The 24030-nt window shown below is 37.6% G+C and overlaps 1 protein-coding gene across 1 annotated transcript; it reads right to left on the reverse strand.

Annotated features, from left to right (window-relative positions):
- Positions 1-320: 320 nt before the first annotated feature.
- On the reverse strand, positions 321-21833 carry LOC124798634 (tetratricopeptide repeat protein 19 homolog, mitochondrial). The gene is made up of 3 exons (XM_047262119.1): positions 21445-21833; positions 21092-21354; positions 321-890 (listed from the first exon to the last, which is right to left on the reverse strand). Exons 1-3 carry the CDS (start codon positions 21703-21705, stop codon positions 383-385), a joined length of 1032 nt encoding a protein of 343 aa, XP_047118075.1. The 5' UTR covers positions 21706-21833; the 3' UTR covers positions 321-382.
- Between the last annotated feature and the right edge of the window lie 2197 nt (positions 21834-24030).

Raw genomic sequence — 24030 nt, forward strand, 5'->3', positions numbered from 1 at the left:
CAAGTTTACAGGTCAAGTTGCAATTACAGCACAGCATTTCAAATGGTGATAAAAGAGTACGCTAATCTTCCAGTACATTACCTTAATTCCTGTTTTAACACAACAAGTACATTACTAATATGGAGTGTCCACAACAGGTCCAAAAACAAATATAAGATACGCTAATTCAAAGAGCCACACTCAGTTGCAGTAGCCATCATAGTATTTTGTACCTGCTCAGTGCCACGCAAGATTCTACTGAAGAACATTATATTTTATTTTTTGCATTATTTTAAATATGAAATAGGTTATCTTTCTTTACAAGAAAAGAAACAGCAGAGTAAAACAGAAAAGTGTTTTACTACATAATATACATTCCAAATCACAGATAAAATTCACCAACTCATACTTTTTCAGGCAGCTTAATTTTCTGCAAACACAGCTCCGCTACATCTTCAACCTCTTTATTCTTCAATCTGCGTCCTTTTTCTCTGGCATACACACAAGCACGTTTGGCTTCATCAAACATTTGTTTTTTCAAATAAACAAAACCCAAATTAATGTAAATTGATCCCAATTCAAGCATATCAGGAAATTTTTCCCCTATAGCAGTAGCCTGTTTCAGATATTTCAAAGCAGCGTCTAAATCTCCTTGGAGGCAACTAACCGTACCAAGGTCATTTAATAAAACAACAACTTGCTCACTGGTCTCACCATTGATGCTAACACACAAGTCATATGCTCTCTTCATAAGATTCTGTGCATCTTTATATCGCCCTGACTTAAAAACAAACTGTGCATACCAATCCAGAGTCATTGCAAGTAGCAGCAATGTATCTTCATCTTTAACTCCTGAATTGAGTTTATTTTCAAGATTTTCAAGACAAAATTTAAACCCTTCTTCAGCTTTCCTGAAAGGTAAAGCTAAGTCTTAGTAATTACAAGAGGAACACAAAATAACAAGAGTGAGATAAATGATAGCAACATAAAACACAAATCTTATAGTACACAACATATGCCCATCTCTACCCTCCTACACTCACAATCTAATTAAGCTTAGTAACAATCATTTCTGCTTGCAAACCATCCAATAAAACACTCAAGCAGTGCACACATTTGCTTCAGCTTTCAAGTAATCTTGATATGATAACACAGTTTACACATGATAAATAACTGGGCATTTATGCAAACCACAATATTTTTCCTTCACTACATAAGACTATGGCAAGCCTGAATTCCACCACTGACTAAAAAACAAATTTAACATGAAGTCATTTCTGCTTGTTACTGTATTTGCCCTAAAAATGTAAAACAACAATGCATTTTCATTTTAACCATCCCTTGATTAAAACAGAAGAAAGAAATTTCCATTTTAAGCATAACACTTTTAGAAGAAGTGGGGGGGGGGGGGGGGGGGGAGGGGGGGAATCAGTACATTACATGAACCCAAGAAGAGTTACTTAGAATAATACATTTCAAAAAGAAAATTCATACTAAAAGAAAATTCATACTAACTTTATGTTAGAAATCTGATCTCATTTGAAGCTCACACTCATATCTTACTTCAAATTCTGCATTTCACGTGGACTGGATTATTCATCCAAACATAGTTTGGGCTGCCTTTGTTTCCCTTTCCCCTTACACAGTGTTTCAATATGGAGTTTCAAGGTGGCTGAATCTCAGACAGAAGAAACAACATGAGCTGGAAGTCAATGAGGACTGACACATCCAGAGGCCAACAAAAAGAACACATGAAAAGCAACCTAGACGAGATGTTGAAAATGGCAGCATGAGATGGACAAGTGAACAACAAGCAAACAAATTCTGAAGAACCACATAAGACACCATGACATTGCAATAAGCTAATAAACACAATCTGGGGACAGTCCAGATGGCAACTGTGTATAACAAAAGTAAGAAGGTCACCTGGACATACTCGTATTTATCTCTATTGTGACATAAACCATAGGCCATGTGAGGAATTACAGGTGGTACTACCTAGGCAACTGCAACCATTTCCAGGTACTGCCACCACCCGACAGCCATCTAAATCTGTTTCCTCCAGCAGGCATTTCAGTTCATCAGGCCAATGACTACTACCCCATTTTCAGTTGAAACAAAGCAAAAAAGGAATGAAGATTGACTGATATGTTTAGTAACTCATTTGGATGTTAGACATACTTATGTTTAGTAACTCATTTGCATGTTAGGATGCTTTGACTTTCTGGGCTTTGGTTGCAGAGTGGCATTTAAGAGTGTTCTAAAAAAAATCTCAATTTTGGTATTATGAAATACTATGAAGAGCGAAAGAAACTGGTACACCTGCCTAATATCGTATAAAGCCCCCGCAAGCACGCAGAAGTGCTGCAACATGACATGGCATGGACTTAACTAATATCTGAAGTAGTGCTGGAGGGAATTGACATTATAAATCCTGCATGGCTGTCCATAAATCCATAGCAGTACAAGGGTGTGGATATCTCTTCTGAGCAGCATGTTGCAAGGCATCCTGGATATGTTCAATAATGTTCATGTCTGGGGAGCTCAGTGGCCAGCAGAAGTGTTTAAACACATAAGAGTGTTCCTGGAGTCACTATGTAGCAATTCTGGATGTGAGAGTTGTCGCATTGTCCTGCTGGAATTGCCCAAGTCCGTCGAAGTGCACAATGGACATGAATGGATGCAGGTGATCAGACAGGATGCTTATGTATGTGTCATCCATCAGAGTTGTACCTAGATGTTATCAGGGGTCCCATATCACTCCAACCACACACGCCCTACACCATTACAGAGTCTCCACCAGTTTGAACAGTCCCCTGCTGATATGCAGAGTCCATGGATTTATGAGGTTGTCTCCACATCCATACACTTGACACAATTTAAAATGAGACTTGTCCAACCAGGCAACATGTTTCCAGTCATCAACAGCCCAATGTCAGTGTTGACAGGTCCAGGCCAGGTGTAAAGCTTTGTTTCATGCCATCATCAAGGGTACATGAGTGGACCTTCAGCTACGAAAGCCCATATCGATGATGTTTTGTTGAATGGTTCATACGCTGACAATTGTTGCTGGCCCATCATTGAAATCTGCTGCAATCTGTGGAAGAGTTGCCCTTCTGTCATGCTGAACAATTTTCTTCAGTCATTGTTGGTCCCGTTCTTGCATCTTTTTCCAGCCGCAGCGATGTCTAAGAGTTGACATTTTACTGGATTCCTGACATTTACGGCACACTCATGAAACGGTTGTATGGGAAAATCCCCACTTCATCGCTACCTCAGAGATGCTGTGTATCATTGCTCACACACTGACTATAATACCATGTTCACATTCACTTAAATTTTGATAACCTGTCATTGTAGCAACTGTAACCGATCTAACAACTGTGCCAGACACTTGTTGCCTTATATAGGTCTTGCTGACCACAGTGCCATTTTCTGCCTGTTTACATATCTCTGTATTTGAATAAGCATCACTATACCAGTTTCTTTGGCACTTCAGTGTAATTACTTTAGTAATAAGTGCTTCAGGAAGTCTTAAGTGAGGTTATATAGAACGAATGCAAGGCTTATATCATGGTAAATGTGTGAATGCAAATAATACATATATAAAAAGCAGAGATCAGTGACAATGATGAACATGTTTCAAACTCCTCTGACAAAAACATTCTAAGTTAATGTAATGTATTCACTTATGACACAGGAAAAGGAAATTACATAATAAAAGAAGATTTGGCAACAATACATTCTGTATATGAAGTGCACTTGAACAAATATAAACAAGAGGGAAAAACTACATGTCAGGGAGTGATCAGCATATAACCTACATGCAACAATGAGCCAAAACATTATGACCACCTGCCTGACAGAATGCTAGTCCACATTTGGAAAGCAAAACAGCATCGATTTTGCATGGCATGGATTTGATAAGTCCTTGGTAGGTTTCCAGAGATATGTAGCACCAGATATCTACACTTAGGGAACAGTGCTCCTGTAAATTATGTGCCAGTCCTATGTGGGTGCAGAATTGTTACCAGATGTTTTCCATTGGGTTAAAATCACACGAATTTGGTAGCCAAGACATCAGTGTGAGTTCACTATCATGCTCCTTAAACAACTACGGCATGATTATGGCCTTGTGACACAGACAGTTATCCTGTTGGAGGTTGATATCACCATCGGGAAAGACTCAAGCGTGAAAAGACACATGTAGTCCACAGATGTCATGGTGTCTTGAATTACTTCCACAGATCCTACAGGAGCAAAGACGAATGTTCCACACAGCAGGATATTACCCACCAGTTTGCATCCAGGTACAGTTCACACTTTCAGCAACATTTCATGTGAATGACATGTCCAGACACGATCACTGACATGGGGTAATGAGAAATGTGATTCCTCTGACCAGAGAGATATTTTCACTGATCCACAGTCCAATCTTGATAACCCATGACTGCAAGATTGATGTTGATGATGTCGGATCATCATGGGGACATGTCGGGGTCATCTGCTGTGGAGCCTCATGTTCAACATTGGCACTGAAATGTGTGCTCTGATACACTAGTGCCCGAACCAGCACTGTACCCTGTCAGATCTTCCATACATTGTTGCTTATCCTGCTTTACGGAGTGGACAAGTCTCCAACCTCCATGTTCTGTGATGAGGTGAGAGCATCAAATACCTTGTCATCTACTCATGGTCTCGCCATCCTTCAACCACTTTACATAGATTCTCAAGACAGTAGCAACAAACAGCCAACTTTCGTCACCATGCTCATTTGCAGATGCTGGTCCATAATAATACATATTTTGTCAAAATTGCTTATGTCAATAAATTCCCCATTTGTAGTTCAGATCATCACTACAGTGATTCCCCATTCATCTCTGCTGTGCTGATAAACACTGGTAGAAAAAGAAACCTCAACACCAAGAAGGAGTTGCACGACATGAACAAAAGTTGGTAGGCATGTTTATACATCTGAAATATGATGTCTATCCAAATTTTGTGCCAGATGCATCAGAGTGGCATTAGGAGCACCACTATGAGGATTCATATCAGGTTTGCATTAAACATGCACCATAATGGTCACAAGTGTTAGTTGCCTTTGAGATTGGACATGGTGAGTTGATGTCAGTCAAGAATTACTTTAAGGCAGGGGTTCGCAACAAATTTTAATCGAGGACCCCCTCATCGAGCATGATTGGTACCTTGTCATATCACAGTATCAAGTAACTAAAAAAGCCAAATTAGGAGTCTTTTTATACATTTTTTATTTTTAGTACTTAGAAAAAACAATGGCATATTCATTATTGAAAACATATTGAGCTTAAAACTTTTTCAATTTAGCCATCATTGTTATTGTTAAATTTTTGATTATTGCTCAAAATCTTTGTCTTTGAAACATATTTAATATATTTTTTTATTCTAATAGCATCTTGCGGACCCCTCTGGCATAGCTCACGGACCCCTGAGGGTCCACAGACCACCTGTTGGGAACCACTGCTCTAAGGCAACAAAGATGCCATTATCAGCTCCTCACTGAGTCTGAATGAGGTTGTGTTGAAGGTCTATGAGAAGCTGTATGTTCCTTCGGTGATACTGCAGAAAGACTTGGCAGGGATGTAACTACTGCACATGACTGCTGGCGGTTGTGGTCCCGAGAATGTACGGTCGCAAGAAGACTGGGCTACGGACGGCCACGTGCCACTACCGTGAGGAAAGACCATTATGTTCGACATATGGCTCTGGTGCATCATACTACGTCTGCAGCAGCAATCTGAGCAGCAATTGACACAGCAGTGACACAATGAATGGTTACAAACTGGTTGCTTCAAGGATGCTTCTGAGCCAGATGCCCTGTAGCAGTCAATCCATTGACCTCAAACCATTTGTGAATTCAGTGGGGTTAAGTGAGAGCTCATTGGATGGCAGAGTGGAGGTCTGTTGTGTTTTCTGACGAAATCTGGTTCTGCCTCAGTGCCGGTTATGGCTGTTTGTTGGTTAGGAGGAGGCCAACTGAGGGTCTGCAATCATTTTGTCAGTGTGCTAGACACACTGGATCTACACGTGGAGTTATGGTCTGGGGTGTGATGTCGTATGACAGCAGGAACACTCGCAGTTATCCCATGCACACTGACTGTAAATTAATACGTCATTCTGGTGATTCGATCTATTGTGCTGCCATTCACAAACAGCATTCCAGGAAGTGTTTTCCAACAATGTAACACTCATCCTCATAGCACTGTTGTAACCCAACATGCTCTACAGGAAGTCAACATGTTACGGTTGCCTGCTTGATCATCAGATCTGTCGACAAATGAGCACATGTGGGACTCCAGCGTCATCCACAAACAGCATCAACTGTCATGTATTGACTGACCAAGTGCAACAGGCAAGGAACTCCATCCCACAAACTGACACCTTGCACTTGTACAACACAATGCATGAGCATTTGCATGCTTGCATTCAACATTCTGGTATTTACACCAGTTATTAATGTACCGACATTTCGGATTTGCAATGGTTATCTTATGCTTACATTAACTTATAAACTGCATTGTTAATCACTTAAATGTGTTACCTAGAAAAATTTATTGCCGAAATTTCATTACACCACAATAATTATTTTTTCGTGTTCCAATTTGTTTTTCTTTCAGTGAATTTTCCTTAATGTACCAGGTGATCAAAAAGTCAGTATAAATTTGAAAACTAAATAAATCACGGAATAATTTAGATAGAGAGGTACAAATTGACACACATTCTTGGAATGACACGGGGTTTTATTAGAACCAAAATAATACAAAAGTTCAAAAAATGTCCGACAGATGGCGCTTCATCTGATCAGAATAGCAATAACTAGCATAACAAAGTAAGACAAAGCAAAGGTGATGTTCTTCACAGGAAATGCTCAATATGTCCACCATCGTTTCTCAACAATAGCTGTAGTCAAGGGATAATGTTGTGAACAGCACTGTAAAGCACGTCCGGAGTTATGGTGAGGCATTGGCGTCGGATGTTGTCTTTCAGCATCCCTAGAGATGTCGGTCGATCACGATACACTTGCGACTTCAGGTAACCCCAAAGCCAATAATCGCACGGACTGAGGTCTGGGGACCTGGGAGGCCAAGCGTGACGAAAGTGGCGGCTGAGCACACGATCATCACCAAAAGACGCGCGCAAGAGATCTTTCATGCGTCTAGCAATACTTTTTTTTTTTTTTTTTTTTTTTTTTTTTTTTTTTTTTTTTTGTTCTAATAAAACCCCATGTCATACCAAGCATGTATGTCAATTTTCACCTGTCTATCTACATTATTCCGTGGTTTACTAAGTTTTCAAATTTATACTGACTTTTTGATCACCCGATATTACATGCCTGCAATGCCACAGGTGACATTCACTCTCACAATTGGCATTGATCACAGTGCCTTGGCTCATATCTGCACTGTGATCATATATATCTTCTTATGTAGTTGAGGATACCAATGAGAAGTTTGTAAAGCAAAACAAGGGCCATATTCAAGTCCTGGTAATACGAAAATTGTATTCAAAACCCAGAAAGTCAAAGCATCCTAACATTCAAATTAGTTATTAAACATAATTCAGTCCATCTTCATGATATTTTTGGTTTTCTTTCAGCAGAAAATGTGGTGGCACACTAGAAGTCACTGTGCAATGTAGCAATTACATTGTAATAGAAAACATCAATGTTGCCTATTGACCTCAGCCTGAGAAAACTAAACCCAATGCTAGACCGATTTATCTTCTTGATAGATGAAATCAATAAAGAAGTAGATGGCAAGAAATCATGACAACATTATTCACCTCTGAATTCCAAAATATTTACTGAATCCCAGGGCAAAATGACCATCATACTAAAATAAGGGAAATCAGAGCTTGCACAGAAAGATTTAGGTGTTTTTGCTATTCTACTATTTGAGAGTCGAACAGTAGAGGAATAGTCTGAAAGTGGTTCCACGAGACCTCTACCACACAGTTATGTGTGAACTGCAGAATAATCAAGTGCATGTAGACAAGTGACAAATTTGACTCTCCCAACTTTAAGAGAATTGTATGCAGATACCACAGCCACTATGTGTAAACATAACGGTTATAACTGACTTGATATTTTTACAACAGTACCATAAATGAAATAGTCCAATATTTCAATGACAACTGTCTAATTGCAAATGACACAAAGACTGTAATTTTAAAAAATCTGAATAAAGAGTTTCAGAAAAAGCACAGCAGGAGATTCTGGCATCGGACATGTGTGTAGATTCTTTGGCCTGTAAGCTGCCTAAAAGCACATTTGCATATCATGAAATAAAAATATTGGATTGCAAATGTTTCTAATGAATATTTCTTTTTATTAGAAAATCCATCAATGACCGCTTTAACAATCTCCAGTAAAGGTAAAATTACATTTTTGTTAAATACTGTATATACTTGGCTTCAATAAACAACAATAAAATAACAACAGATTATTAAAAATCTTGAAGTCTGCAGGCTATAAGGGACTAACCATTAAAGGCATTAAAAAGAACATAAACTTTTCAGGAGCCATATCTTCAGCATAATGTGTTGGGCAATTTCCCATGTATGTCAGAAATACCTAAGTACACCAATAGCGATAAATCTAAAACTGAAAACTATCAACTAATTTTCATTTTACCTTTATTTGCTAACACAATTGAAGAAGTTATTAACACAGAACAAATGAAGTTTCTAAGCAAATACAACTTAATATTCAAAAATCAGAATGACTTTATGAAATACAAGTCAACATTCGTAGTTGTAGCATAGACAATAATCGAGATGGTAGTTGTCATTATGAACAGTGTACATTATTGGAGTGTTCTTTGACCTAGAAAACGCATTTGAGTAGTCACCATTACAATGTTGCTTGACAAGCTATGAAACCTAGCAATGAAAGAGACTAGTTACAAGTCGAAGAAATCTTAAATAAGCAACAGGAAACTATTTGTGTTGTTTAAAATTAATACTGGACTTTTAAAACGCAAAACACTTACAAAACATATGAGATTCTACAAGGCTGTCTCACAACCACTTTCTCCCTTTTTTGTGTTCTCCCAACTTCAAAAGAATTGTATGCAGATACCACATCCACTATGTGCAAACACAACGATTATAGCTGACTTAACATTTTTACAACAGTTCCAGAAATGTAGTAGTCCAGTATTTCAATGAAAGCCATCTAATTGCAAATGACACAAACACTGTAATTAAAAAGAAATCTGGATAAAAAGTTTCAGAAACAGCACAGCAGGAGATTCTGAAATCAAACATGCGTATAGGTCCTTTGGCCTGTAAGCTGACTAAAAGCATATTTGCTGTAAACACGATTAGCAAACACTATAAGAACATCTATGTCTTCAAATATTCGTACTGTACATTGTTCTTATCAAATTTTGACTCTGTAATATAAATATGGGGCACAACAGTTCATGCCAGTCTGAAGAATGCAGGAAAAATTGCAGAAATTATTTGTGATGTTCGACATTGAAAGTAATATCCTAGCTTGGTGTGTTTACCATATATTAAATGTATACTGTTTGCTAAAACAATGATATCAAACTAAAATCATGGCCTACAGCAGCTTGCCACCAGCAACATAATAAAATAACACCACTCTGCCTGCTAGAGATCACTGTTATTCTACTTTTTTTCTGTTACGGCTATTATGGTTTTTACTATATATGCTGTCACTATTTCTACTACTAATTCCACACTAAATATAAGACCAATCACAACAGTTATCATAATGAATTACCAGCCATTTTACACCCACTGCTGGGTGAATGCCTCATACAGAATTTTCCATGCACTATGGTCTTCAGCAATACTCATCCAAGTTGCTCCTGTATGTTTTTCCAAGTCATGTACTCACCTTCCACTACATCATTTCAATCTCCTCCTATTATTTGAGATCCATGAAAGAACTTCCTTAATCCATTCATCATTAATCACTTCACTATATGCCCCAACCACAATTTCATTTATGTCACAACCATAATTACATCCTCCACTCCAGTCTGTTCCCTGAGCGATTTCTTTGTATTTGTACTTTCCACCATACATCTCTCTCTTGCAGAAAGGACTAGTGGAAGGTTACCATTTGGCTGAATTCTCTCATGAAGACTGAAAATGTACAAAGAACAATGCTGTTCGCTTGCACACGTTAACAACTGAAGGTCATTTACTGAAAGTTTTTCTACATTCATTCACCATGTTCAGTAAATGCCATCAATAACCTTACAACATGGCACTGTTCTGAGAGACTGAATAAATACAAACCAAGTATCATTAATTCTCAATAAAAGTATGGTCTGACACTAATATTTACTTGGATGACTCCTTCCTGTTGATGGTTTTGGTGTAGTTAGTAGAACCTTTCAATGAATCTTTGTGTGTGCATTTGTTCTTATAGCTCTGATTCTTGAAAAAATAATGTTTCAGTATAAAGTTATATATTTTTGCCTTCTGTGTGTAAATCTTGAAGAGTATGGGAGACAGGGTGCAACTTTGTTTTAGTCATTTAGTTATTCTGAAGGACTTCCAAGAAATTTCTTTCCCATCTTTAATGACACATTCTGCTGACTTGCATATGTTTATGATACTTGTTACATAAATTTTTGGCAATTCCCCTGACGGCAGCAACTTGAACAATATCTTTAGTGGCAATGTATCATATGTTTTCTCATGAACTATGAGGACCAAATGACAGCTTAGATCCCTTTCCACTCTCTTCTCCATTATTTGTCTTAGGGTAAAGATGTTATCCAAACATGACCTGCCTCTTCAAATGCCACTTTGTTCTTCCACTAAAATTGTAGCCTTCTCCACTCTTAATGTTAAATTCCTCCCAAACCACAACAGTACAAGTTTATATGCCACCTAGCACTGCCAAAGATGCTGAAATGGAAAGACCATATGATGAGACAAAAGAAATTACAGATATAGTTACAGGACACAAAGTATTACTTGCATGATGATACAGAGAATTCCACTGACAACTGGTAAAACTCTTGTTTTATTGATACACAACCAGTTTTGTGGCCTAAAGCTGCACCATCAGATGCAAACATGTTAAAAGGTCATAGGTGTGACTATTGCTCCTATACAAGATATATTATTCAGTGAATATTATCACTATATTGGTGAATGAAGGATCCACTGTTTTAAAATTTGCCTGCATCAGTGTGATGGCAGGGCAACCCAGTGTTGGGGAGGGTAGAAGCAGCCCGCATATGTGTCTAACAGAGAATCCACTGAGTGCGAAGTCACAAGTTCAGCCTTTAGTGAGGCTCATTTGTAAGTGTTGTGTTAACAGTTACGACAGGAAAAAAATTAGGTGCTAATGACTCAACATGTGCATCAGGAGGATGGCAGAAAATGAGTGTTGGGGGACATTCAGCAATCAAACTTTTATGGGATGTATGTATTATAATTCACAAAATGGACACTGTTAACATACAAGAAATGTTCAAAAAATGAACCATTAACTGGCGTCATGAACACTGAATGAAAAATGGCCTGTCACAGTGATTACAAAGGTTTGCACTGTTGAGATTGAAGGCGAACTCCTTGGGAGTTATGAACTCTGCAAAACATACAGCTACGTATCCACTGTTAAAGAATGCACATAGAATCATATTGGTATAATGGAGTGATGAGAACTGATGGAATGTGACTGCATGCAACCAACTGTGAAAACAGTCTGTTGTGGAGCTTATCGTGAAACTGGCTATCCTTTAAGCCACAGCTGCAGGTAGTGCTACAATATGTATTATAAGCATGGAAAAAACAAACGTCCAAAGGCTGAATTTGTCCAACGGTTCCAGGTAGTATGAAATGCAATAACACACACTTTTCAGGAGGGACAGTTTGCTCTAAGGGAGTACGATTTCTATACGCAGACAAGGAATCAAGCAACAGCAAGTTTGGCCAGCTACTGGTCAAAAGCCATGCTTGTATCATAGTTGTAGTTCTCTTGCTCCCATGTTCCCACTCTTGCTTGCTGTGACATCAACATTCCCTACTGCCCTTGGAATATCATGCACATGAGAAAGAATCATATGAGGCAGAGCACCTCCAACTTCTTGCAGCACAATAAATAACTTTGCAGCAAATCGGCATAATTTTATATGAATGCATTAAGACATTGATGTTAGTCACATTAATACAATCTCTTGGTACCTCTAATTTCCAGGGGTCCATTCACAGGCATTCCCTTTTCAAATTTTGACTGGTCACAGTTGAAAACAAATTTGTTACTGAATGATGGGATAAGTTTGTTTATCTCATTTACAAATTTTTGGGTCGATTCCACAGTTTGCAGTGGTTTGAAGTTATGCAAACATCCACTGCTTCCCTTGACATCACTGTAATCTATGTTGCATCCCATTTGATGTGCATAACGTAGTAGGTCATTGTCATGCACATCATGTAATTGTATTGAGTGGCCTTGAAACATGCAAACGCCAGTTTTTGTAACAAGTGTGTCCTGTCCTCCATTGAATATCCATAGTTTTTCTTAAGCAGTACATGTTCATATTGCCTTTTACTAGATGTGGTAGATCTCCCATGTACGTAATTATGTTTAGTTCCTGCTCCTTGAACAGTTGTTGTTCTGGACTATGTTTCACTGGAGACGGGATTTGTGGCTACCTGTTCAACAAGGATGATGAAGTACTGGGCTCGATACCTGTTTCACTATCACTTTCACTTGTTAAGCACATTTTGTTATGACTGCACTCCTCATGTATATTGTCCACACAGATGAGTGTATACGGCACACACATTTGACTGACTCACCTTGCAGAAATGCTAATAGTTCATCTGCCATTTCTTTCTCACTCTGGGAAATTCCTTCAGTTCCTTTCTGACAACATGTCAACTTTGGCAACTATTCTTGTAGATATAAGGCAATGTTTGCTTTGTTTATTATTACCACTGCTATGCTTTGTGTCAATACTACTAACACTGTAGCACCGTTGTGAGTTACTCGTTGACTAAGCAGTTCACCATGAAGCCTCACGCTGTGCTCACCATTGGACAACTCGTCCTCCCCTCTGTTGCCATTAGCAGACAATATTGTGGTTGTATGGTAGATAATATGTTGGGTGTCAAATGCCATAAACATCATTGGCCTTTTGAGACCTCGCACTCAAGGGGTTCCTTTATGACAGATTCACGAGATCACCTTAGTCGCCTTTGTGGACTGCTGCTCCCTTTTCCAACACCAGGTTACACTGCTGTCACATGAATGCAGCCAAATTTTGAAACAAGGAACACTTCATTCAACAATATAAAGTCACAATTTTCACTGAATAACATATCTCAACTAGGAGTGCTTGTGTGTCAATAAAACAAGAATTTTATCAGTTGTCAGCTGAATTCTTCTCAACATCATGCCTTTCAACAGCTGCAGATCCCCAGAATATAAAAGACTTTGTGAAAAAATTGTGACAGGGGTGGGGAGGAGGGGGGGGGGGGGCAGAATTTGACAGTTGGAAGAGAAAATGAAGGAAAAATAGTGGGAGAATTTTGACTGGGGGAAAGGTATGAAAAAGGAAGCCGCATGGTAGAAATCTGCACAGAGCATAATTTAATCGTCGTTAATACTTGGTTTAGAATCATGAAAGAAGGCTGTATATCTGGAGAGACCTAATTACATAACGGTAAAACAGAGACTTTGAAATTCGATTTTAAGTGCAAAATATTTTCTGGGGCAGATGTGGACTCTGATCATAATGTGCTGGTTGTAAAGTGCAGATTAAAGTGAAGAAATTGCAAAAAGGTACAAAATTCAGGAGCTGGGACCTATATAAGCTGAAATAACTAAAGGTCGTTGAGAACTTAAAAGAGAGAATTAGGCAATGATTGACCAAAACATAGGTAAGGAACACAACAGAAAATGAATGGATAGCCTCACGAGATGAAACAGTGAAGACAGCAGAGAATCGAATAGGCAGGAAGGCAAAATCCAGTAGAAATCCTTGGATAGCGCATGAGATACTGAATCTAAGTGAAAAAAAGGGAAAAAATATAAACATGCAGCAGACAGAAATAGAGACGTCTAAACAATTAGACAGATGAAATGCAAGGATGAAGAAGCATGCATAACTAGAGGAAAGATAGATGCTGCCTATAAGAAAATTAGAGAGACATTTGGAGAAAAGAGAAGCAGCTGTATGAATACAAGAGCTCAATGGCAAGCCAGTACTAAGCAAGGAAAGGAAAGCTGAAAAGTGGAAGGGATACATACAAGGGCTGTACAAGGCAAATGAATTCAAATGCAATACTATACAAAGAGTGGAAGAAGTAGATGAAAAGGAGTTGGGAGTATGATATTGCAAGGAGAATCTGATAGAGCATTGAAAGGCCTACGTCAAAACAAGTACCTAGGAGTAGATGATATTCCCTCAGAATTATTGAGGTCTTTGCGGGTGCCAGTCTTGACAAAACTCATGTGTTCAGTTTGCAAGATATATAAGAGACACGAACTCCCTCTCACTTCAAGAAGAATGTGATAATTCCAAGTCGAAAGAGGGCATGTGCTGGCAGGTGTGAATATTACCAAATTATAAGTTTAATAAGTCACACTTGCAAAATACTGACACAAGTTATTAACAGAAGAATGAAAAAAAAAACTGGTAGAAGCTGATCAGTTTGGGTTCCAGTGCAATGTAAGAATACATGAGACACCACTTACCTTATGACTTATCTTAGAATGTAGGTTACAGCAAGGCAAACCTATGTTTTATGGCATTTCTTGATTGAGAGAAAGGTTTTGAAAATGTTGACTGGAATGCACTAACTGAAATTTTGGAGGTAGCAGGGGTAAAATACAAGGAGAGGAAGGTTGTTTTCAACTTGTGCAGAAAATGGACTGCAGTTATATGGGTCAAAGGGCTTGAAAAGGATATGGTGGTTGAGAAAGGAGTGAGACAGGATTGTAGTCCATCCCCATCTGTACATTGAGCATTAGTAAAGGAAACCGAGGAGCAATCTTGAGAGGGAATTAAAGTTGATGGAGAAAATAAAAACTTTGAGATTTGCCATTAACAATGCAATTCTGTTATGAGGGGCAAAATATATGGAAGAGCAGTTGAACAGAATGGATAATGTCTTGGCTGAAGCTGACAAACACATGCAGAACGAGGCAAAAATAAGTGTAAGGAGAGCAGTGAGAGATGCTTTCAATGATTTTGAAAATAAAATTTTGACAATTGAGCAGAGTGAAAACCCCGAGAGATTTTGGTCTTATTTAAAATCAGTAAGCACTTCAAAATCATCTATTCATTCACTCAAGAGATCATACTGGCACCTAAACAGAAGATAACAGAGTCAAGGCCAAAATAATTAATTCAGTCTTGAAACTGTTTCACCATGGAAGATCATAAAACAGTCCCTCATTTCAGTCATTGCACCGAAGTCAATATGGCAGATACTGAGATAGCTGATGATGGAAAAGGAAAGCGGCAACTGCTTAGTAATGGAAAGGCATCAGGACCAGATGAGGTACATGCAAGTTTCTAATAAGATTACACAAAAGAGATTGCTTCCCTTCTAGCACCAATTTATTGTACATAGCCGGAATAACAAAGGGCACCTAGGAATTGGAAAAAAGTGCAGGTCATTCCCATTTTCAAGAGAGACTGCAGGACAGATGCACACAATTATAGACACATATTGTTGACATCAATCTTTTATAGTGTTATGGAAGGTGTTTTACACATTAAGATTTTCTGGAGAATGAAAATCTGCTGTATAAAAATCAACATGGATTCTGCAAACCGAGTTCTTGCGAAACTCAGCTTGCTCTGTTCCTCTCTGAGATCCATAGTGTTGTAGACAACAGCACTCAGGATGATGCCCTGTTCCTTGACTTCAGAAAGGCATTTGACACCATCCCACACTGCCTTCTAGTGAAAAAAAATATACTGAGTATCGGACCAGATTTAAGACTCGATTCAAAACTTCCTTGGGGATAGAACTCAACACATCACACATAATGGAAGGAAATCGACATGTGCATCCCATTTTCCAGAGTACCCCAAGGAAGTGTGATAGGACCCTTTTCGTTAACAGTGTATAATTGTAGAAAGTATCAGATGCTCTTTTACATTGTTCGCAGATGATGCAGTTGTCTGTAACAAAGCAGCTATGGCACATGATAGTATCAATTTCCAGAATGACCTGCAGAGAACTGATGAATGGTGCAGGCTCTGGCAGTTGACCATGAATGTTAATAAATGTAACATATTGCATATACATAGAATACAAAAGCCACTGCCGTACAGCTACACTATTGATGAGAAACTGTTGGAAAAAGTCTTTACTGTAAAATATCTAGGAGTAACTATCCAGATCAACCGACCTTAAGTGGAATGACCACATAAAACACATTGTAGGAAAAGCAGATGCCAGAATGAGATTCATAGGAATGATCTCAATGAAATGTAACTCATCCACAAAGGAAGTGGCTTATAAGGCATTTGGTCAACTGATTCTTGAGTATTGTTCATCAATATGGAATCCTTTCCAAACAGGGCTGATAGAAGAGATAGAGAAGATCCAACAAAGAGCAACACGTTTTGTCACAGGATCATTTAGTTAGTGCGAGAGCATTACCAATATGCTCAAAAAATTCTGTTGGCGCAATTTACAAGAGAGGTCTTGTACATCATGGACAGGATTACTATTGAAATTTTCAGAAAGCACTTCCCGAGACGGGTCGGACAACATATTACTTCCTCTCACATACATCTCATCTCACATAATTACATGATAGAAAAATTAGAGCCAATACAGAGGCACTTCACAAGTGGAAGAGATTACGGGGGGGATCAGTTGGTGGCCACACAACACTGGGTGGCTTAATGAGTATGATGTAGATGTAGAAGGTTATTAAGATGAACATCAAGAACAGTAAAATAAGGGTAATGGAATGTAGTCAAATTAAATAAAGTGATGCTGAAGGAATTATATTAATAAATGAATCACTACAAGTTGTAGATGAGTTTTACTATTTGGGCAGTTAAATACCTTTTTTTGGGGGAATGTAATACCAAAATGCTGCACTAGTTTTCCTACATATATATTTATATTGAGTTTTGTAGCCAGATTTTCAGTTTCATGGGAAGCACGCTATTCTACACTATGTAATATTAATTGAAGAGATTTCCATTAACCTAGCTGAAATTCCTGAATTTGATCTTTCGTATTTTATTTTTTGCTTGCTCTCCTTTAACAGTAATTCTAAGTGCTAAGATTTAATGACCACTGAACCCTGATTGTAAACTTTTATGGACCACTTAAGTTTCTCTTTGTAAATCAGAATTTGGTTCAAGACTGGTTGGTTTTTTTACGTTCATTGCAAGGCTTGCTGTGACAGTCAGATGAGGCTGGCTACAGTAGCTTTTTGTTTACATAAATTTCACGTAATGACCACAAAGATAAGAAAAGAGAAATTAGTGCTCGTACAAAGGCATATAGACAATTATTTTTCCCTTACTCCTTTTGCGACTGGAAAAAGACTGTACAGTGTCTTGCGTAGTATGTATGTAATGTAATGTGTTGTTATATTCTTAAATAAATTATCACAATCTATATGTCCAATTTTCTACATCACGAGGGCTTTTTTTTTCCTCCTTACTACAATTGTGTCTGCCCACCTTCATAGCTGAGGGATCAGCACAGCTGACTGCCATGTGTAGGACCCAAGTTTGATTCCTAGTACTGCCAGGGATTTTTCGTTGGTGGGAGGATTGGAACAGCGATCACTCAGTCTTGAGAGGCCAATAGAGGAGCTACTTGACGGAGTAGTATTGGGTCCAGGTCATGAAAACTGATGACAGCTGGAAGAGCAGTGTACTGACCCCACACCCCTCCACACTGCATAAAATGACACCACCGGCAGAGGCGATCAATCAGCACCGACGGGCCCGGCAGGTCCTCTGCACAGCATTTACTTTTAATTAGTTTTACATTTGTGTCTATTGTTACCTGTCACCTACTATTACTGGAAATTCTAATATGTTTTAGAACTACCACATTGTGGAGAGTTACTATTTTATTATTTAACTGTCATGACTGTAAGGCAGCACATTACTGATGCTGTATTCAAACATTACGGGTTTGTTCTTCCCACTCACCTGTGTTAACTTACATTTTTCTACATTTAGAGCAAGCTGCCACTCATCATACCAAGTAAAAATTTTGTCAGAGTCATCTTGTATCCTTCTACCATCACTAAGAGGTGACACCTTGCTGTACACCATAGCATTGAGCATTTTGTAGTGGGTGTTGCTGTGTTTTATCACAAGACTTATGATTTCAATGGATTATTTTTTGTTCATTGTTAAAACAAGTCTTACTATTCTTTTTCAAGATGCCTTCAATATATGTTACCTTGTCTGTTAAATTTCCTTCCAGCTCTGTACCACTACCACACTGCATGTATCACAATTTTAATTCTATTTAGTTTTCATTTTGACCCCAAATGTATTTCATACATAAGAAGGGTGCTATGCCTTTTATCCAAACAAGAAATTTATGCCATTAACAATAAGTCAGTAGCCTACTAAATTACAACTGCATTTTTTCCATACTTCTTCTGATCACAGTTTAAATTTCATTGTATAAAACATGTTGTTTCCAAATTTGCAACAAATTTAAGGCTATTAAAAAGTAATAAACTGTAACACAGTCCACGTGTATTAATAAATTTGAACTGAAGTGAAACCTGAAAACTGTATTGTATTTGCATCTGTACATAGGGCACACTGTATTCATACATTCAAAATTTTTTTATGCAGTTCGACAAATTCATGAAAATTATCTCTATTATATCAAGAAAATATTTTACGAATTCAACAGACTATACGATACTGGGTAAATTACTGCTATGGTATTTAATATTACTACTATTATAATCAAGCAATCCCTCTCCATAAACTCTACCAATGGCCTCCATCACTATTTTCACCCTTTCACAAAAGTTCCACCTGCAGATGGAAGAGTGTGTACACATTTATAAATTCAAGCTATCAACTTTGGAGAAACGCCAGATTCGAAATGACAGAAGTAACATTTGTCTGTACTTACTACAGACCTGTCCATCACTGAGTGCTTCAGCTTGAAGTGAAGCTGTAATCAATCATATCTATAATACGTTGTACTTATCTAAGCCAAGCCTCCACTGTTTTAACAAGTTACTTCTTTCCTAATATTAATAAAATAATTAAATGCTGACCAGTAGGTTTACTTATCCTCAGGAGGCAAAATCTCTGAGAAAGTACACAAAATTATGTTAGCTTTCAGCTCTATTGTCCATTCCTCAGGGAGAAGACTCTCATCCTGCAGTCTCAAGTTACCCACTCTTCCTTCTTACCATCTCTAGCCAGTCCTCCCATCCATGAAGAAGGAAATAATAGGTCCAAAAGGTAGGAAAGTACCATGTACTTTCATGTCTCTCTCATCAGCAGTACTTAACATTTCACCTCCAGAAGGTAAGTACAGGACAGAAATTGTCTCATGACTTTATAGTTTGTAGTGAATTTTCCTTCAGATATGATTAAAGTTCTTTCCTAATAATCAGGTTGTATTTCAGGAATTAAACACCCTTAAAATCAGATGAATAGCTCTAGAAATATTTATTTTGCTTCTCCCTTAATTTTTACTGTGTTCGTGAGACACAATAACTTACAATATAAATAGTATCTGTGACTTTGAAGGCAAACTGTTATTATGTGGTTAATATTTTATATGGCAAATAAGTAAGATCTGCTTTGCAATCTAACACTTTCCAATGTTGCTATTAAATCACTACAGTACTATCAAGTCATTTCCTGGGAATCTGTATTGCAATAAGACCCATGATTCCCAGTGTCTGGTGCTCTGCTTGTAAACTGAGCACAGAACCTCATTTTCTGGCTGTGCCCATCTAATAATCCGAAGGGAGGCAAAATGACACATGTAACTTTCCCACTTACCATGAAAGTCAACTGAAACCAAACTAAATGGTCACTAGAGTGAGGACCCAAACAAAGAATTATCAGGATTATAGAAGGAACCCAACATGAGTGCACCTACATAAATTACAAATAAAATGCTGTAACCGAAACCAGCAACCATTAAGAGTTTAGTTTCAGACAAGGCACAATTTAAACATAATTTAAAAGAATTTTTTGTGGCCAACTCCTTCTATTCCATCCATGAGTTTCTCAACAAGTGCAGTAGACCATTTTAATGAAAATTTAATATACTTTAATTTTTGACAATACTTGGTTATGACGGCCAAGTAACTATCTACTGTGTGAATGATGGATGTATGGAAAGCAGATGTAAGTCTTAAGTCTTTAAATACTGGAAGTTCAATTTTAAATCTTGTACATAATCTGACTGTTCTTAACTGAGGATCATTGAAATGAATAATTTACTTTAATTTTTGACAATACTTGATTGTAATTGCCAAGAAACTAGCAAATGTCTGAATGATGGATTTAATGAAAGCAGATGTAAGTATTAAACCTGTAAATATTAGAAGTTTAAATTTAATTCATGTACATAATTTTACTGCTTACTGACTGAGGATCATTAAAATTAATGAAACTCAAGTTTTTCTAATTACATTTTTGTAATGTGTTTATCGACGTTCCACACCCAGGAGGACTCCCTCTTTTATGGGTCTATGGAATGAATAATTAATCTAATCTAAACACCAACTAGGTATGTGTTTTAAAAAAATGGACTAAGATGCCTGAAAGAGCACCAAGGAAATACTGTGAAGGTAAAACATGTGATTTTTTTTTAATCAAGATTCAGGGGTGGGGGATGTAATCATCCAGAAATGTTGTGAGACTAGTAGTTTTTTAGCACATAAGAAATCATGCAAATCTTTTCTTTTTAATTAGTTAACATTTGATAACACCAGGTAACATAACGATTGCATGTCCTTTTGATGAAATCACTGGCAAGTACATTATGTAACTTGGAATAAGATACGTAAAACGTCGACAAATCTTTAAAAATTAACGTCTCCATCTCTCCACTATTGGCCTGTATTTAGTAGGCTAATCTCTGCATTTACCTTTTTTCTCCCTGTTTATGGTAATTGTCAGCAAGTTTCAGGCTTATATGAATGATTTTATTGTCATCCTGCTGCACACCTTTTCTGAAAAGGTGCTGCATAACGCTAACAAATAATTTATGTGCTTTATCGTGCTCATTCATATCATACGCCAAATTTGCCATAAGATCCAGTACATATACAATACCATCTTCGTTCTGTTGTTCTTGAGCAAGTTTTAATGCAATATGAAGCATCTGCTCTGCCTTTTTCATTTCGTCTTTCTGTAAAGAAAGAAATGTCGTAACAAATTTGTAAGTGCGGAACACTGTACAAAAGCTAGTCGTGAGCGAAGTATCGCGCATGATGCACACCTGCATTAATAAAATTGCTCGTTTGATAGTTTGTATTAATTCGGGTTCCTCCTTGCTTTGGAAAAATGAAAACACGCCACCCCATACCAACAGTGAAGGGAAGTTTTCACTTCGGTTTCGATACTCGTGTTCAGTCACAAACGACGTATTTAATTTCGTACTGTACTCACGCCTAGATGCATTGAATCGCTTTTTACATAGCTTTGACGATGATAACCATTTGCGCTCAACCTGAAATGCTATTCGCGTCAGACGATACATCTTTTAACTCAGCAGATGCCTACATCTTTTGTACGTCAACTACCACTTCGCAAGGTACCACTAACCACAGTGTCAAACTTTGATCTACCGTACCCACTCCCAAGACCCAAAGCACTATAGTACCCAGTAGTAGTACCCACCCAAACCTACGATCTCAATGAACACAAGCTTGAAGATGAGACTTTTTTTATCTACCCCCCCCCCCCTGCCAACATGAGTATTGGTGATTAATGTTTCGTTTTAGTAGCAGGAAATGACTAGTGAATGGACGGCGAGAAGACATTATAAAAAAGACCCTGTTCATCTTTTTATATAATGTTAAGTTTTGTTCACTTACACTTCGAACAAAACCAGTTCATGAGTGTGGGCAATAACAAACTCGTGTTGAATGCAGTAACACATACTGTTTGATATCCCACATAAGCCACCTCAACTAACGACGTAGAGGAAATTGCCACAAAGGTTCGGCAATCCGTATAAGCTGTAAAACAGTCCTATGTCACAAAAGCAGCCAGTTTAACTCAGTTCAAATCAGTACCTAATTCTCTGAATCGTCAACACAGGCCTGCTTTGACAATGAAGTGGTTAGATTAAGTGCAGTTACTCGTACCCTGCAAAAGCATGTGAAGCATCACGATGTGCACATCGCTAGACTTCGTGCAAAACTATTACTGGACTGGGAAAGTGCCTATCGTTTTAAGTACAGCCAGCAACAGAAACTGTATCAGAAGAATCAAGTAAAGAAGGACAAACAAATTTTGAAGACCATAAGATCCTGATATTTAAAAACAGACATCCTTGAATTGTTGTTAAACCGGATTAGCATGCCACTGAAGGAGAGACGTGCTGCAACATGGAAAGACGAAAACGAGCTGTCTGCTCAAAATTTATTTTATTATAGCACTCAGACATCCGGGTTTTGTCTGAATGTTTTATGCTTCCATCAGTGCATACATTACAGAGATACGTGGAAGGCATACAAATAAAATGTGAGATGAGTGACAATATATTCTACCTTTTAAATCATAAGTTATGTCAATTCTGCGATATCAATAAACTAGTAAATATGTTACGGTATATTGATAATTTTTACTTATGGACCGTCTGGATGAAATGTCTCTAATGACAAATTTAACATCTGACAGCACTTCTGATAGTGTTATTGGCTTTGAGGACTTGGGGTTTACATACACTCTACATTTCTCCCATTATCTGGCAGTTGCTTGTCCCACTTAGAATAATATAAAGATGAATGTCATACTAGTGGCAACAGGTGACAAAGACTAAAACACAGTAGGCCTATGGAACGACAAATGGGGCGTCGATCCCTTTTGTATGTAGAGGCACATGTCTGTGCATCTTACGTGTCAATCTCTATGTTTATATTCCTTTGATATCAACGTGGTAAGCTGCTGTTTCATCCAAACTCATAAGTGTTTCTAGTAGTAGTAGAAGTAGTAGTAGTAGTAGTAGTTTATTCATCCAGAGACAATTTACATTGCATGGATTTCGTCAAAAAATACATAGTATACATATACACAATCACACATATATGGTGAACAATACTATACAAAATACAGATGTGCATAGTAGACTACATAACATCAGACCACATTGAAATAGCATGTACACCTTTGATTATTTACATTGATGTATGAGAAAGACTTTTTACATGGAATACACAGTTGATATTTAGATATAACACGTACAATTCTAGCACTTTTGTGCATATTATTTATTTAGATCATAGCAACAGTCAGATAAAAATTACTATTGGCACAGAGTACATAAATATAATTGTTTAGTATGAAGCTATTCCAGGTATTCTTTTACACCATAATAGCAGTTGGTCATTAAAAATTTGAATACTGCTTCTTTAAATGAAGACAATTTTTTTATTTCTTTTATCTTTACCAGTAGTTTGTTATACAATCTGCTTCCTTGTATGTTTGTTTGTTTCTGCGCCAAAGCCTTGTTAACTCTTTTTATATGAATGCCATTGCACTTTCTTGTGTTGTAAGTATGTAGATCCGAGTTGGATTGGAAATTGTTAATATTTCGTTTTACATTAATTACGCTTTTCTGTATATAGAGGCACAGTAGGGGTAGAATATTCAGCTGTTTAAATAATTGCTTTGAAGGAGCTAGCCTTGAACTGTTTGTAATTATTCTAACAGCTTGTTTTTGTAGAGTGAAGTTGGTTTTGAGATTTTTCTTACTATGACCCCAGAAGATGAGGCCATAGGTAATAGCAGAATGTATATAAGCAAAGTAAACAGCTCTGCTACATTCCCTACTACATACAAAGCTAATAACGCGTAAAGC

Source organism: Schistocerca piceifrons, chromosome 5, assembly GCF_021461385.2.
Source record: "Schistocerca piceifrons isolate TAMUIC-IGC-003096 chromosome 5, iqSchPice1.1, whole genome shotgun sequence".
Classification (NCBI taxonomy): domain Eukaryota; kingdom Metazoa; phylum Arthropoda; class Insecta; order Orthoptera; family Acrididae; genus Schistocerca; species Schistocerca piceifrons.

What these genes read in the sequence shown, in the direction of transcription:
- LOC124798634 (XM_047262119.1), bottom strand. Translation starts at nt 21,705, where the DNA reads ATGTATCGTCTGACGCGAATAGCATTTCAGGTTGAGCGCAAATGGTTA. An exon ending in GAGCAATTTTATTAATGCAG is followed by an intron (nt 21,355 to 21,444) that starts GTGTGCATCATG and finishes CTTTCTTTACAG; the next exon opens with AAAGACGAAATGAAAAAGGC. An exon ending in CATAAACAGGGAGAAAAAAG is followed by an intron (nt 891 to 21,091) that starts GTAAATGCAGAG and finishes TTTACCTTTCAG; the next exon opens with GAAAGCTGAAGAAGGGTTTA.